At 39.1% G+C, this 16104-nt stretch overlaps 1 protein-coding gene and 1 long non-coding RNA gene across 2 annotated transcripts; both read right to left on the minus strand.

The window, feature by feature from the left end:
• Positions 1 to 194: 194 nt before the first annotated feature.
• LOC129456806 (adhesion G-protein coupled receptor G2) lies at positions 195 to 9717 on the minus strand. Its single transcript, XM_055226782.1, has 17 exons — positions 9598 to 9717; positions 9070 to 9199; positions 8442 to 8542; positions 8164 to 8368; positions 7351 to 7516; positions 7010 to 7156; positions 6592 to 6720; positions 6479 to 6524; positions 6307 to 6410; positions 5540 to 5661; positions 5042 to 5310; positions 4096 to 4210; positions 3631 to 3709; positions 2974 to 3175; positions 1802 to 1903; positions 1193 to 1363; positions 195 to 775 (listed from the first exon to the last, which is right to left on the minus strand). The coding sequence occupies exons 1-17, from the start codon at positions 9710 to 9712 to the stop codon at positions 645 to 647; spliced, it is 2334 nt and encodes a 777-aa protein (XP_055082757.1). The 5' UTR covers positions 9713 to 9717; the 3' UTR covers positions 195 to 644.
• A 979-nt stretch (positions 9718 to 10696) lies between these two features.
• LOC129456808 (uncharacterized) lies at positions 10697 to 11815 on the minus strand. The gene is made up of 4 exons (XR_008648953.1): positions 11687 to 11815; positions 11427 to 11510; positions 10838 to 10911; positions 10697 to 10764 (listed from the first exon to the last, which is right to left on the minus strand). It is a non-coding gene; the product is annotated as an uncharacterized LOC129456808 (long non-coding RNA).
• Positions 11816 to 16104: the final 4289 nt, after the last annotated feature.

Below are 16104 nucleotides of genomic sequence, written 5' to 3' on the forward strand. Positions count from 1 at the left end.
CCTTAAGCATCCCATTCAAACAGTGTCTGTGCCAATGGGCCACATATCTTCATTTTTAAACCGCCTTCTACGATTTCAACCTATACGAAAGGATTAACTTCATGTATAACGAAACAGACAGCCTTTGTTGAAATAGCAGTGTAATATGCCAGATCTAATTTATTGCAAAGTGTTTCCAAATAGGAGATAAATTTATCCTGTTTTTAAAATGGCTGTTTCATAAATTCACAAAGTAATTTCGGAGCCGCTGGTGAAATATTTATTGGGTGTAACCTGGAGTGGCTTTTTGCAGAATTGAAGGGCGAGAAGCACCAGGAGGCTTGCATCATCTTAATTTCCAAAATGTATTATTTTTTTGCACAAACTGTGCGGTGCCATGGTTCATTGTCACCATGGCTCCACTCACCAGTTGCTTGGCAACCAACTCCTCCTTGGAACTGATGCAACGACTCATGTCTTCATAATTACAGGCTCTTTGACGATATTAGGCAAAAACCACCAAATACAATTACACAAGATTACATTATATGAAGCCAAAATAAATGGTTTACTTTAGCTAATCCAAATGAAAGTTTGTTTTATTGCATTAGACTAGAGATTGTTTTCCCATGTACTGCACATTCGTCAGGATGGAGTGTGCATATTTAAGTGTTTCCTTGTGTGAGTAAGTGATTAGTCCATCCAGGCGTGGGCTTCAGGGAGCCATGGGACCTCGGAGCTGGACTGATGCTGGTGCACTGCGCTCGAGGAATGACCAGGCCATTCACCAACAGGCCTAAAGGTAAAACCAGAGGTGATTTAATGTGACAATAGTGACACACTGGAGGAGATTTTAGACCTGTCTGCTTTTAGATGAACACTACCCATTTTTTTAAACTGATTATTGTCATCACAGACTCGTCAGTGTTGGCTGTGACCTTCATGGTGTGTGCAGCAGCTGAGGACCTGTGTTATCCAACTAAACATCATGTCAGCAAAGGTAGTAGCTAACTCAGACTAGTGTTTCCATATGAAATCTTATGGAATCTTACAAATTAATGTTGTTTGTAATCACAAAGTTGTGTAGTTAAGGTGGTATGGCAATATGTCTACTGATATAATGTGTGACTTGTGTTGATAAATATAGTATCCCTTATAAAAAATAAATATAAGCAGTTGTTTTTGAAAGGTCAAATGATGTGTTTTGTCTGACCCAGGTTCGGTCTCTTGCTGCTGCTGACAGACTCGCGTTGGCTGGAGTCCGAGGAGGCGGAGGTGCTCTCGGTGGAGCTAGACTTGATGGAGCGGACTGACGGGGCACGTGCCTGAGACACCGGGAGCTTCGGTTTGGCCATGTGACCATAAGAGGCAGTGGCGCTCCACTCTAAAGAAGACAAAGACAAGTGAAAGTGCCTCAGGGATGATTTTAGGAGCTTAATTTACATTCTCACTTTTCCTCACCCATTTCTCGTATTGGGCCACGCTTTAAATGAGTGACAGGTGGGTTTAACCAAACTCGTATAAAGCAAATGTAGTTAGTTACCTCTTAATGTTAATATAAAGTTATTAAGTGTATGTAAATCATGATAAAAATTTGAATTGTGGCCAAAGCTCAACAAAACTTAAGATGATGTTTTGTATTTTTTTCAAAACCACCCACCACTTGTTGAGCTCTAAAACCAAAAATTGTGAAAAATCTTTTATGTCATTCTAGCCTACCATAACATGTTAGATTCTTCTTCAGACTAAAAAGACCGTTTTTTTATCCCTAGCAAAGTCAATAAAAAAAGTAATGTAGAATGACTAGTCAGCACAGTCTTACCAGAATTTTCCTCCAGCCTGAAACGCCCAAAGCAAAGATGTATCCTCCACTGTTTCCTGACATTTTCCTTCATCAGACAGTGAAAGACGAAGATAAAAAGCCCTAAAATGAAAAAATATATACTTTAAAAAGCTGCTGTATTAGTGTTTTATACATGGCAGACAGAGAGAGAGATAGAGAGAGAATGAGTGAGAGAGAGCGCTTTACTAGAGGCTTTGTCTGAGGGGTTATGGAAGGCCACGATTGGAGTTGCATCACTTCAGATAGAGAAAAGCACAACAAAGAGGCGCTCTGAAAAAGGAGGTTGTGAAACAGTTTCATCAGACGGTTTGATTTGAAGTGTGCTCTGTCTGTACGAGGTTCGAGATGTTCAGGAAATGGTCTGAAGGAACAAGTTTTGTATAGAAAGTTAAGATGGATAAATCACAATCCATAATCACAACTTTTATGTAATTATGTCTACACTGTCACAATAAGTGGCTTTTATATTGTTTGGTTACGTAACTGCTAAGTACACAATAGGAATGAGATGTCTGTCAACCAGGAGTATGGGGACCACTGGGTATTTGGATTGATTTCAGATTTTAAAAGTTGACACTGGATAGTTTAAAAAAAAAAAGTCAGATATGTTTCATATACTTATTTAAAGCAGCTCTATTGTGCAAAATTGACTTTTTAGAGCTTTTCACCATATTATAGTTGTTTCCCCTCCCCATTTTAGCACGCAAAGTTGTATTTGGAGTGATTCATGCATATTGCCATATTGCCGATCAATCCTTGTTTAAGTGGATATTAGTGGATTTGTTTCTTTTATTAAGTTGTTTTAGATTAAATCATTGCAACAATGATCCTCGAGTATCATAGACTATAGTTATACAGCAGACACAAGCACAATATGTCTTCTTTAAACAAAGTCTAATAGTAATTTGAATGGTAGACAAGTGCATATTGCTTGTTATTTTGTTGCAGTAAGGTTCAGGGTTTGTTTTCATATTACTTGCTGTTACATGTTCTTAATCAGGTAGGTACAAAAAATCTGACTCAAGTCTACAATGACGAGACAAGTTTTGAGGTTGATCAACGACTACCCAGTCTGCTTTTTCTCATATACTTTTTTAATATATTTATTTATTTTGGTATTATAATATGCTTTTTGCAGGTGTAGTTCGGACCTTGCAGGGAGTTGAGTGTGGAGAACAGGAAGAGCATTGCGACACGAGCAGGACCCCAAGTGAAGAAGCCGATGGTCCAGGTGAGTCCCAGGAGCAGGGTCAGACTGGCCACGCCCTTCAGGTCCTTCATCAGACCACTGTGGATCCCAGCTGGACTGTTGTAACGCATTCTCCGGATCTGGATCAGGACCACGATGAACACCTGAAAAGAATAAACAAGGAATTACAATTACTACTTGGCCCATGGACATGTATTATTCAGATGTAGAGATGAGCAATATATTGGCAGCACGATAATTAGAAAAATATCAAAAAGCTGCCAGAAGTGTGATCTACTGTACTGCTACTACAGTCACAATTCTGCACTAGTGTCGATTCATTTTGCAATCCCTTTCCTTCTCGTCTAATACTTGAACCTTAAAAACAAGTTAAATCATTTTTGTCGTCACTCACTCAGACAGTAATAGATCAAAGGTGTGCTCACACTTATCCTGGTTTAAGGCCAAGTAGACTTGGTTTAGCTCTGTTTTAGCCCTGGTTTGGACCACATCTAGTCCAGGTTTAGTCCCAATTTAGTCTTTATTATGAGGAATAGTATATGCAACTGTGAACGTACCCCAAAATGTTGTAAGAAGTGTGATATCCAGAGGAACTTACTGCAATGTTGAAAAGGAAAACTAGTGCAGCATATCCGACCACCGACACGTAAAAAGTGACGTTGTCTTGAATCCAGCAACTTGTGGAAAAATGACAGAGTTATGGTTGTGTCTCTGTATGAGTGCATGGCTATAATTTTTCACAATCATAAGGCTTACACACTGTAAATGCACCAATAAGATCATGAACCACTTTGAAAATGACACATCTCAAAGGGCTATCCAAAGTAAAGGGTAAAGAACGTCCTTACAGCAACGGCCAACTGAAGGTTTGTTTCAGTTGCACATGTTATGACCGTGTCTGTTTGTGTTTAGCAATTTTGATAATTTATTGCTCTTGCCACTTTCCAGCCATCACTACCAAAATTAAATTAATATTCTTCAATGTATTATTATTTAAAACTGAAAACAAAGCTTTTTTCACTATAGATTGACAAAAAATATTATGAACCCTTCACAAACTCACAAGTTGTCATTGTTGTCCAGTGGCTGCATGCTCATCTTAGTTTCTGTGTATAAGTGACTTCCATAGGCCTCTCTGTCCACGATCAGCAGCACCACACAGACCACCAGTGGGATCCCTGAAAAGACATTATCACAAGGACTTTAGCAAAACCTGTGAAGCAATTGCTCTCAAATTCATGTGAAAAAAATAAATAGAACCGGACTAAATACGAATACAAATTACACAATGAATATTTAAAAAGTTACATATTTTCAGAAAGATTTAGCCTTATTAAAAGTTACATATTTTCAGAAAGATTTAGCCTTATTAAAAGCAAAATACCTCTTCATGCAGCAAAGGTTTTTGTTTGGGGTGTCTAGAAATTTAGAAATGTAATGTGAATGTGTTCAGAGGGGCACTATATAACTTTTCTGATGGTCTCCCATTATGGACACGCTATTGCTTTGCCAGGAATGTTCCACAGTATCAGTTGTATCTGTATTCACTCAATTACAGGCACTTTACAGCCACAGAAACCTTGAAAAACATGTATTTTCACTTTGAGAATGAATATGCCACAGATATGACCTGTAACTTGGCCTTGTGGTGCCTCTGCTTGTCACCATGGAGATAGATAAGTTTATGTCATATTATGGAACGTTCCAGACGAGGCAGTAGAATTTAGATGGAGACGGGGCCTCAGTCTGAAAATTTACATAGTGCACCTATATATCAAGCAGTACTGAGTCTCTGAACCACACCATGCATGTTCTACTTCAAACATAGTAACTTTGAGTAGTGTGTTTCAAAACAAAACAATACAGCTAACAGGTACCTCTAGTACTCTAAAAACAACTGAATATGTCCTCATTTAATCCATTTATTTATGTTTTGAATATGAATTATGAACTTAAGTCAATAGGAATAGATCCAGAAGTATAGTAAAGGAAAATAAACCATGACTTACCCCACCCAAGAGCACAGAACTTGAGTATGTAGGACGGCACATAGACGTTGAAAACTTTGACTAATGCGAAGTACATATTAACAGCCTCTAATCCCATCCAGGTGAAGGAGGCCAACAGGAAGTAGTGCAGAGCGGACGCCACAAAGATACACAGACCGTAGACGTCCAACGATGAGAACCAGGAGTTGACCAGAAAGACCAGGTTCAAGCCCAGAAGAGCCAGAGAGAGGTTTATGAGGATCTGAGAGGGGTAATCCCGACGGAGCTTCCTGAAACAAGACGGAAAGGTAAGATGATGTAGGAAATTAAAGATTTAAAGAGAAGAGCTGTATCATGCATTTATACTGGTTTGCAAACAGCTGAACCTGGGATGTTATTAGGCATTTTGGGTTTATTGCAAATGGGTTTAAGTTGTTGGATCTGGCTTTGTTTTTGAAATGACAGTGAATCAAAAAATTAGTAATGCATTGCAACATATTAGCCAAAGCACAAACTGACTCAAAGGCAGTGTAGGTGAGGACAGTGATTCCCAGAAACAGAGAGGAGACTCCACAGCCAACGTAGGAGATGATGGTCAGTTTGTATTCATCCTTTGGGTCCACGGGGGTCCGAGACACGTCCTGCACAAAGGCACATGGTTGTAGTAGCTCAATACCTTACAAGTACAGTATATTTGAAATTGTAATGGAAACTGGCCCAATTATCAAATCACAAAGGGTGTTTTTATTGTATTGTTGTTGTTTTTGTGGAAATTGTGTCTCCCTTGAATTCTAGGTCCCTACAAACTGAAATGAATGTGATTCTTTCTCTTGATTTGCAAATCTAATAGCAAAATCTATTGTTTTCCACAAAAAATACAATTAAATGCCAAAATAAACAATCATACAGTGAATGGATTCTTCTAAATCCACCAAAATCCAACCCAAGCTAATGATTGTCAAGGTTTCCATGTGAAGTACCACTTTATAAACTATATCTGCACTAAATCATGACTAAACTGGGTGTAAACTAGGTCTAAATGAGGACGAACCCCGACTGTAATGCAACACAAAAGCATAGTATGATGTTTAATTTAAATAAGGCTTCCAGGCTGATGATTATCCTTAGTAATTTTTTCTTGTTACATTTCTTGTCTTGTGAAGTAGGCTGCTGTATACATTGACCATTTTTGTACTTTGGGTGCCCTCTAGTGGTAAATGGAGCTCTGTGCAGAATAGTTGACATAGTTAATACTGTAATATAATTGAAAAATAAACAGATTTTACCAGGAGTACTCCAAAGTGAGTGAGGTGGTTGCATAAACACGTGGTGTAGTTAGGAAAGCTTTTGAATTCACGGCAGCCAGTAGGATCCCAGCCTCCCTTTCCATCTGAGGACAATATCGCAAATGATTTTTTATTTTTTTAAATTAAATGATGAGCTGTGGTCAGAGCTTACCATTTAGGTTAAAGTTCCAGTATACACAATGGACATTCTTGTTATTCTGTGGAGAAATATGTTTTAGTTATATCATTATAGCTGTTCGCAGTAGTACTGGTATTTCATCGTACATGGTTGGGTGTGAGGTGGTGCAGTGTAATTTGGACGTCCTCCTTCAGGTGTGTGATCGGGGAGCTGGCGTTGGTCACACTCGCTGACACTACAAACGTGTTCAGGATCAGGTCATTTGCAGTCTCGGTCTGGAATGTTACGTCATGATATTTACACATGCAAAATAAATCCACAAAATCAGCGGGTTTTGAAAACTGACTTGTCTATATACAAACAAACAAACAAACTGGTGGTTACGTTTTTTAGTTTATACGTATTTGTGTAGTATCTTATGGTCTCTAAATGTATTTATTGATCAGTAGTTTGAATTCGCTCAAATAAATCAATACTGGCTGCTCAGACCTGAACAGAAAACATTGCTGTATGAGTTAGAAAAACTAAAACTTGTCAAACTCTGAGTTGTAACATGAGTTGTACCGTGAAAAGCCACGGGACGCCGAAGAATTGAAACTGAATTCTTGGTGATGTGTGATTTTCAAGGCTTTCAGGGAAGTTCTGCTGCAGGACTGAGGGCAGCGAGATGAAAGCCACTGTCCCGTTTAGAGGCTGTTTGTTTATGAAAATCTATACAAAAGACATAGTAAAACATTTACAGCTTTGATTATTAATTAAACAAATACTAAATTTTTTAAAATAATTATACAATTAATAGTATTTTTATATATCCCTAAATATTTTGGACAGTATTTATTTTTCTATATATATACTTTTATTATTATAACATAAATTTATATATGATTTAGCTGAGACTCACTGACCTCAGGCTTCAGCCCCACTCGGTCTGATAAAACCCCAAAGCTCAGAGTCTTGAAGTCTCCCTGGTCCACATCCACCACAGACATCCCCACATAAGGAGACGTCAAGATGGTGGAGTCATTATATCCAGTTATTCTGTCACCCAGAGTCTCTGTGATGTTCAGGATACTGCAAAATTAGAAATAAAGGAGTTTTACTCACTATATGATTAAAAATGTAGATGCAAAATTTGTTAGAAAGTCTATTGCACAGTTATTACTTATTTCTTTAGCTTCCAATAAAATATGACTATGCAGGTAAAACTGTGAGCAATTAAGATTAGGAGTGGACCCATATGATTTTTTTTTTGCCGATATATAACTTGCTGTTGTGGTCCATATCGCAGATACAGATTTTAAAACCCATAAGAAGGATGTTAAGTAAATTTGTGAATTTTACAATAACTTTAGACTTTTGTAAATAAAAAATAATATGCAGACTTTTTTTTTAATCTTAATCTTATTCCATTTTCACTCATTATTCTGTTGAAAAAGACAAATCTCATGCACAAAGGAAAACCTGGAAATGACACATGGGTGTACAGAGACCCTGCTGAAAAATCATTGTTGGTGTAGATTGTGTTATATTGGTGTCAAATATTAGCTACATTTTCAATATCAAGCCAATACTGAACCCTGGTGTGCATGGATAACTGTCACTGTAGACCACACATAATACTTGAATAAGAGAATCCTACGTAATGAAACACATGCAGCTGGATCTTTTTAAAATAACAAAATAATTATATATGCTTCAATGTCTAATCTGGCTCTTACGTGTTGATGAAGGGCTGTAGGTTGCTTTTAGTCTCCAGCACATCAGAGATCACGTCGAGCAGAGCCTGTCCCAGAGGAGGAGTGACCACACTCACGTTTATTATGTCCTCCACTTTTTTCAGGATTGTGGCCAAATCGTCAAAGTTCAGACTGGACTTGTTCTTAAGCAAATCCTGAATCATGTCCAATATATCCTCAGCAGTTTCTGAAAATAAGCAGGGAACAAAATGTATATTAAAAAAAAAAAATCAACATTGTGCTGTTAACGTGACACAAACCTGTAGTAACTTTGATGTGGTCCAAATCAGGGATCACTTCCACCACCAGAGGGCAACTGCTCAAGTCTGCAGCCAGCCAATAAGTGTGCAAACAAATCTTACTGCGGAAAGTTAACAAAATGTCCATTATTTTAACAAACGTATATACTTTTTCACTTGATTGATACAAAATCTCAAGTCATCTTATGTCATAATTATATAGTAGCTCACTGAATTGCATTTGCTTATCATGTCCACTCTGTTATAAAATAGATCAAACAACGTTATGTGGTAAAGTAAATACCAAATCCACTGAGATAGTCGCTTGTTTGTCCTGAGATCAGATGTGGACCAAATTAATCTTTTTACAGCCTGTACTAAAACTGTCTGTCTATAACATTTTATTGTAGTGAAGTGACACATTACGAGGGCCCTGAACGCAGTTGGGTAAATAAAACCTGGATGAAATCAATGTCTAGAAAGGCTTTGGTTTATTGATGTGTTGAACTTGTGTTGACTCATGATATGCGGGTGCAATGTTCTCTTTTCTTCAGAAATTACAGGAGACAAACATATCTATAGCCAAGATTAATGATATTTGAATAATATGACTATATATATTTATGTATTATATATGTATTTTATTTACCAGTGGCGTTTGGCTGAGTGAAAAGGGTTTTTAGGGCATTGTAGTGTTGAGTTCCTCCCTCCTGAAGTGTCAGGCCATCGAAACAGTCCTTCTCTGGTTTGACGAGTTTCAGCAATGCACTGGAAAATATCTACAGCAAAAGAAACCAACTATACAGTTTTCATTATGACAATTTGTTTTATAAAACTTGGCCAAAAAAGTGTTTCCATTTACATAGCACAAACAAATTGTAACTTGTCTCCATGGAGAAGTCTGTCATACTGTGGAACATCTCAGGTAAAATGGTAACATCTCCATGGAGACAAGCATGTGACGGACACTACCAGAGACGTGGTGTGCACCTTACACTTAAATGTAATCTAAATGTAAAATGGGTGCACACAGTTGCTTTTTCTTACTTGAAAGGGAACCAGAGCTGTTGCATTTTCATTTGATATATTTGTATATTATTTTTTTCTACATTTGTTTTTTTTGCTATTTTTTTCTATATTTGAAAATGTGGGCAGTATAACCATAATCCAGACTCACAGATGCGGCTGATGAGGATGCCATTGGCTGCGATGGAGGTGGTGTCATTGTTAAAAGGTTTTTCTAAAAGACTCTCGATCAATTCCTCAATTTGCAAAGTCTCCGAGTCCAACATGGACACCTCCAACTGGAAAACACAGGTCTCTCTGCACACACAGAGTACACAGACAGTTCTTCTTGCCTAACTGAAAAGTCACTGTGCAAATCTAAAAAAATAACAATATTGCTGTTTTATTTATTATTATTTCATTTTTTAAATGAGTTTTGTTTCAAACGTTCTATTTGTAGATTGTATCCAGTGTATTGTGAGTCAGGTGTAATTGTCGTACCTGGAGATGCTGTCCACAAGTGCCTGTAGAAGAAAAGATGGAATTGACACATACTTTTTATTTGTATATTTGTTTAGTCATGTGGTCAAGATAAATTACATGTCACTGTTGATTTGATTGTAAGGAAATAATTACTAAACTTTTATCACTAGCAGTTTGTAAGCAAATGTAACTACAGTGCAGACGACCTGTTTTAACAGAGCCAAAGCCATTTCACTTAAGGCCATACCGCCGTGCCAACGTCTAATCTCGGAAGCTAATTAGGACCTGCCTGCTTAGAGTATAGATGGGAGACCACTGGGAATACCAAGTGGGATAGTGGGACAGCAGTGGCTTTGGTGCAAACTGATGTTGCATCCTTAAGCAAGACACTTCACCCACCTTGATATGTATGAATGAGGTACAAGTATGAGTGTTGGTGGTGGTTGGACGGGCCAATAGTAACCTATAATTGTGTGAATAACAAACGCTCAAAGTCCTTTCTTAATTTCGTGCATTATTCAGTCAGAGATTTTAAGTATGTTCCGCATGATCCCGCACAATAACACAATAATTGTTATTTGAAATGCAGTGAGTCTCAGATTAGTTGTAAATATGTATTTAATACATGTATTAAGGAAACTACTTTTATATGTTACTCACTCGAACATCTCGACTGTGGTGAATTCTGTAAAAAAAAATAATTAATTAAATCAATAAACTATTGTTGTTATTGTTGTGTCAGATGTTGTAGTATTGATAGTAGTACAGTTGCCTATATTCATTTTTACTTTGTAGATTTGGAGAGCAGTTGTAGATCCAGGACTGACATTGTGTCATCTGGCAAACTGGAGTTGAGCTGTGGAATATTGGACAATTAAAACACATTTGTGCTTCTCTAGATCTAGAAAAGAACATTTTGTGAGGCATACCCAATATGAGATGGTCTGTTCAGGGTCACAGACTCCCGTTATGGACACATTGACCTGGACCTCAAAATACAGCACTGTAACAATAAAGGATATTTATAAAGGTTGTTGCCTTAGAGGTGGGGGTGGGCAATAAATCATATATAATGCAAGTTAGCATTGAAATAATTTTGAAGATATGCAAAATGCATTTTATTTATTTAATTATTTATTTATTTATTGGATTGGAACAGTGCATGTTGATGGACAGACATGATACAACATGAACGTAAACACCAAATTAAAGGCCAAGGCTATAATTCCATCCATTGTTCCAAAATTATGAGCAACCAACCTCAACCAACACATTATATGGACATTTTAGCACATTTCTATAATGAACTGCAAAAATATGATCTGATTGTCTGAAGCAAAGCAAAAAATATAAGACATTCCTTTTTGCCAGTATTGCCCACCCCACTGAGATGATTTTGTAATAAATTAAATTTTCAACATTGACATTGTTGAGGATGGAAGGAGGCAGAGGTTAGAGCCCGTCCATCATCATTGTCATTAATAACTAATTGGTTATTATACCGTTGTTTAGACTCACTAGAGACACTGGGACTTGTTGCTACGTTTGTGGTCAAAGTTGATTTCATCTCTGCAGAAGGACTGACTGTTGTTGAGAGGACATCTGTGAAGAAAGAACTTTTCACTCATCTATAAGGAATATATAATGTTATTTGTTACGACACTCTGACCACCATGGAGATAATTGTGATGCCATCTGAACCCAACCATAGAATAAATCATAACGTTTTGCTACTAAAATTTGTACAATTATTTTGAGAATTTTATGGAGCGACTGACCTGTTGCATTTGCCAGACTAGTTGTGAGAGTCGTGATTAAAGTTGATGTTCCTTCCACAGCTGTAGTGACAGGAGTTGGGACAGGTGAAGTGGCAGGTGTCCGGTCAGGTGAAGTAGCATGTGTCGGGATAGGTGAGGTGGCAGGTGTTGTGTCAGGTGATGTTACAGTTGTCGGGACAGGTGAAGTGGCAGGTGTTGTGTCAGGTGATGTTACAGTTGTCGGGACAGGTGAAGTGGCAGGTGTTGTGTCAGGTGATGTTACAGTTGTCGGGGCAGGTGAAGTGGCAGGTGCCGGATCAGGTGAAGTGGCAGGTGTCGGAGCAGGTGATGTTACAGTTGTCGGGACAGGTGAGGTGGCAGGTGTTGTGTCAGGTGATGTTACAGTTGTCCGGACAGGTAAAATGGCAGGTGTTGGAGCAGGTGAAGTGGCAGGTGTCGGAGCAGGTGAAGTGGCAGGTGTCGGAACAGGTGATGTTACAGTTGTCGGGACAGGTGAAGTGGCAGGTGTCTGGACAGGTAAAGTGGCAGGTGTAGGAGCAGGTGATGTTACAGTTGTTCGGACAGGTGAAGTGGCAGGTGTCGGGACAGGTGATGTTACAGTTGTCGGGACAGGTGAAGTGGCAGGTGTCGGGACAGGTGATGTTACAGTTGTCGGGACAGGTGAAGTGGCAGGTGTCGGGACAGGTGATGTTACAGTTGTCGGGACAGGTGAGGTGGCAGGTGTTGTGTCAGGTGATGTTACAGTTGTCCGGACAGGTAAAATGGCAGGTGTCGGAGCAGGTGAAGTGGCAGGTGTCGGAGCAGGTGAAGTGGCAGGTGTCGGAACAGGTGATGTTACAGTTGTCGGGACAGGTGAAGTGGCAGGTGTCTGAACAGGTAAAGTGGCAGGTGTAGGAGCAGGTGATGTTACAGTTGTCCGGACAGGTGAAGTGGCAGGTGTCGGGACAGGTGAAGTGGCAGGTGTCGGGACAGGTGAAGTGGCAGGTGTCGGGACAGGTGAAGTGGCAGGTGTCGGGACAGGTGAAGTGGCAGGTGTCAGGACAGGTGAAGTGGCAGGTGTCGGCACAGGTGATGTAGCAGGTGTCGGCACAGGTGATGTAGCAGGTGTCGGCACAGGTGATGTTACAGTTGTCGGGACAGGTGCAGTGGCAGGTGTCGGGACAGGTGGTGTTACAGGTGTCGGGACAGGTGAAGTGGCAGGTGTCGGGACAGGTGGTGTTACAGGTGTCGGGACAGGTGAAGTGGCAGGTGTCGGGACAGGTGGTGTTACAGGTGTCGGGACAGGTGAAGTGGCAGGTGTCGGGACAGGTGGTGTTACAGGTGTTGGGACAGGTGAAGTGACAGGGGTAGTAACAGTGGATTTGGGGGTAGAGGTTGTGATTGGAGTCTCTGTGGTGGTCGTAGTTGCACAGAGGTCAGAGGAAGTCGTGCCAGTTGTAAAATCTGACAAACAGAATGAAATTAAACTTCCACACTAGTACCAAAGGGAATGAGCGATATAAATATTAAAGAGAAATGGACATAAAACTCCCAAATCAAGTCACTTTAAAATAATTAAAAACGGTGACATCCAGAACACTGCTGCTCGGGCCCTGACTAGAACCAGGAAGTACGAGGCTGTGAGATCTAGTGAAAGTGTCTCACCGGCGGGAGTGACCTGGATGCTCTCTGCGTCAGCCAGCAGTGACAGTCCAGTGTCGAAGTCGTGGAACATGTCTGGGAGGAGTCTGTGCACCTCAGACTGAAACGCCGCCACGTCCAAACTAGGAATAATGTTGATGTGGGCCAGGGAACGAAACCTAAAGGGAAACAGCTTTTGCAGTCGATTGTAATGCACTGTGTTATTTTGCAACTGTAGAAAAATGGCAGGATTGACCTTCTTTGCTCCTATTTGAAATTATAATGATAAAATGTGGTTGTTTTTGTCACATGGATCTAATGATGCAATGAAATAAATTACCTGTTTGAAGGTGCAGCCCATCGATGCTGTAAAAATAGTAATCAAAACTCAAAGTTGTCATAAAATACAGATAAAATACATAAAGATATTTGTGCATACTTAGTAACATTTGGAGATGCATCCTTTTTATTATACATGTGACTTATTTATTTTTTACTTTAGGCCAAGATGGTAACAAACCACTACACCACCGGCAAGTAATACATACATGACTGTTATTTTGAGATATTTTTATAGTAATCTAAATATATATATATATATATATATATATATGTTCTAAATGCCCAAAAATGCACATATTTTTATTTTTCATGATTTGAAGACCCTGACATTTCACGTCATGTTATGCTCAATGAGGTGTTTCGTATTTTAAAACCGTCTTAACTATAAATGTGCAGTAGTCTTACCTTGTCTGATTCTTCAGTATCAGATCTGTGAAAAAACACATTTTGATTTCTAAATAAGTTATCAGTTATAAATCTACTTACATAATGTTGTTAAAGGATTTATAGTGGAGCACCTACACTAGTTCATTGTGTTCCTTCCTGGTTGTTAATGGGTCTTTAAACGCACAGACTAGAGGAAAATAGACCGATGTCGGCAGCACCGCATCCAACTGCAATAACACACACACACAGATATAAACATAAACACACACACACACACACCCCTACACACAAACACACACACATATACATATTCAGGGCAGAGAGGCAACTCGTACAACTGATAATTACTTGGTTCAATACTGCACCAAACAATAAAAATGTGCAATGGAGACTCAGTCTCAGTGGAACTATATGGTCTATACTGTAAAGGTGCACTATGGAACTTTTCTGATGGGGGAGGTCCGCCATCTTGTTGTCGCCATGGAGATGTTTCCTGGAATATTCTATAGTATAGCAATAAATGCATCAGTCTTGCATTTTTTTCCAGTTACAGTATGTGTTTTATTGCTTCAGAATACCTCTAAAAACATGTTACTATGGCAGACTCATCTGTTAAGTTACATGGTTAAGTCACAGATCAGATCTGTGATGTGCGGTTGGTCATGTGACTTGGAACGCGTCATGTTATGATGCTAATTTGACCATTGTACATTGTAATAAATGGTGAACTTCTGTATATGTTTTTTGTACAGGTTAATCAGATCAGTCAAAGTTGTGATTACCCAGCGGCGGGCGAGCTCTCTGGCCGTGTATGTCTCTGTGTTGTTCTTATCATCTGGACGGAAAATTAGAAACTTCAATTTCACTTCATAACTGGACCACTCTGTAAGAAATACATTAAACACATAAAAAAATGTACACAGCAAAATGAACTGAATGACTAATGTATTGATGTCCATTGAGCCCTGTTGTCTCCAGTTGTCAACGTGTGATCGTGAATTCCCTCTGATCCATAAGTTAATTGTTACTAAATTGGTTTGTTCTGTGCTCAGCTGACTCCGAGACACAAGTCAATATTGAATTTGAGATTTGGAGATATAAAGTCGATGGAGAGGCGGCTGTAAAACATTTCATCAAGTGTTTACAGCTTTTTATAGCTCTGTTCCCACGCTGCTTTCAAAATCGTTCAAACTGAAGCAGCTGTGACTGCGCTAAGGCTAAGCTATGAAACCTGTGTATCACGTGTCAGCCGTAGAGATGGACTATGATATGAGTCTATTCTTTGATCAAGGCTTTGGTGGATGTCTTTATTTTTTATCAGTTTTTTTTTTTAATGTAAATCAAGATCTAATATTGATAGGTGGAGGCATTTATTCAATTACATGTATTTTTGTTGCTAAAAAAACACTTGGCATTACTCATTTGTCTCCATGTTAAACCTTCCACTAGAAAACCTTCATAGTACACCTTTAAATAAAATAAAATACTATTACACTATTACTTTTACATCATATAAGTATTAAGAGCTTACCACACTGCAGGCTGGTGTCCTGTACAGCGGGGCACGTCATAGTGTCCCATTGGTTCGCCTTCCACTTGACCACGCCCCCCTCGGTGCACTTTAAAGATGTCACTTTCACTTTGCTGCGCTCCTCGCTCCAAATCCTGAACACGGACATTTTTCCCTGTAGCTGTCCCACGGGCAGGATCTGTATGCGTCCGCTCACCACAGTATGGGATGCCCCAAGTGTCAGAGTGCCGTTAGGGGCCAAATAGCAACAGGACAGAGGTGATGAGTAGGCTGGAGAGGGGTCTGGAGTGAGGTCTCCAGAGGGCAAAACACACAACTTTAACTAAAATCAATCAAAAAAAATGTAGTGTTTCATTTATTTACTGGCAAAACAAATGTGAACCTTATGTTTATTGCATTGTTTTTACTGTTTAATGCCAACACGAAACACTGCCAAAACTTTATCTACAGTACATGAGTTAAAATGAGTAAAAAAAACGTTTTGCATAGCTGTAATGTAGTGTAGTAAATAACTATTCTTTCTACGTACCTGTTTTGC

Source organism: Periophthalmus magnuspinnatus, chromosome 14 (assembly GCF_009829125.3).
Source record: "Periophthalmus magnuspinnatus isolate fPerMag1 chromosome 14, fPerMag1.2.pri, whole genome shotgun sequence".
Taxonomy (NCBI): Eukaryota; Metazoa; Chordata; class Actinopteri; order Gobiiformes; family Gobiidae; genus Periophthalmus; species Periophthalmus magnuspinnatus.

Bases quoted from the DNA above. Each gene is read 5' to 3' on its own strand.
- LOC129456806 (XM_055226782.1), bottom strand. From the start codon at position 9,712: ATGTTGGACTCGGAGACTTTGCAAATTGAGGAATTGATCGAGAGTCTT. The intron at 5,311-5,539 runs GTCAGTTTGTGC...GTCTTGTTTCAG, and splicing joins CTCACCTACACTGCCTTTGA to GAAGCTCCGTCGGGATTACC. The intron at 776-1,192 runs GTCAGACAAAAC...TTTTACCTTTAG, and splicing joins CAGCAAGAGACCGAACCTGG to GCCTGTTGGTGAATGGCCTG.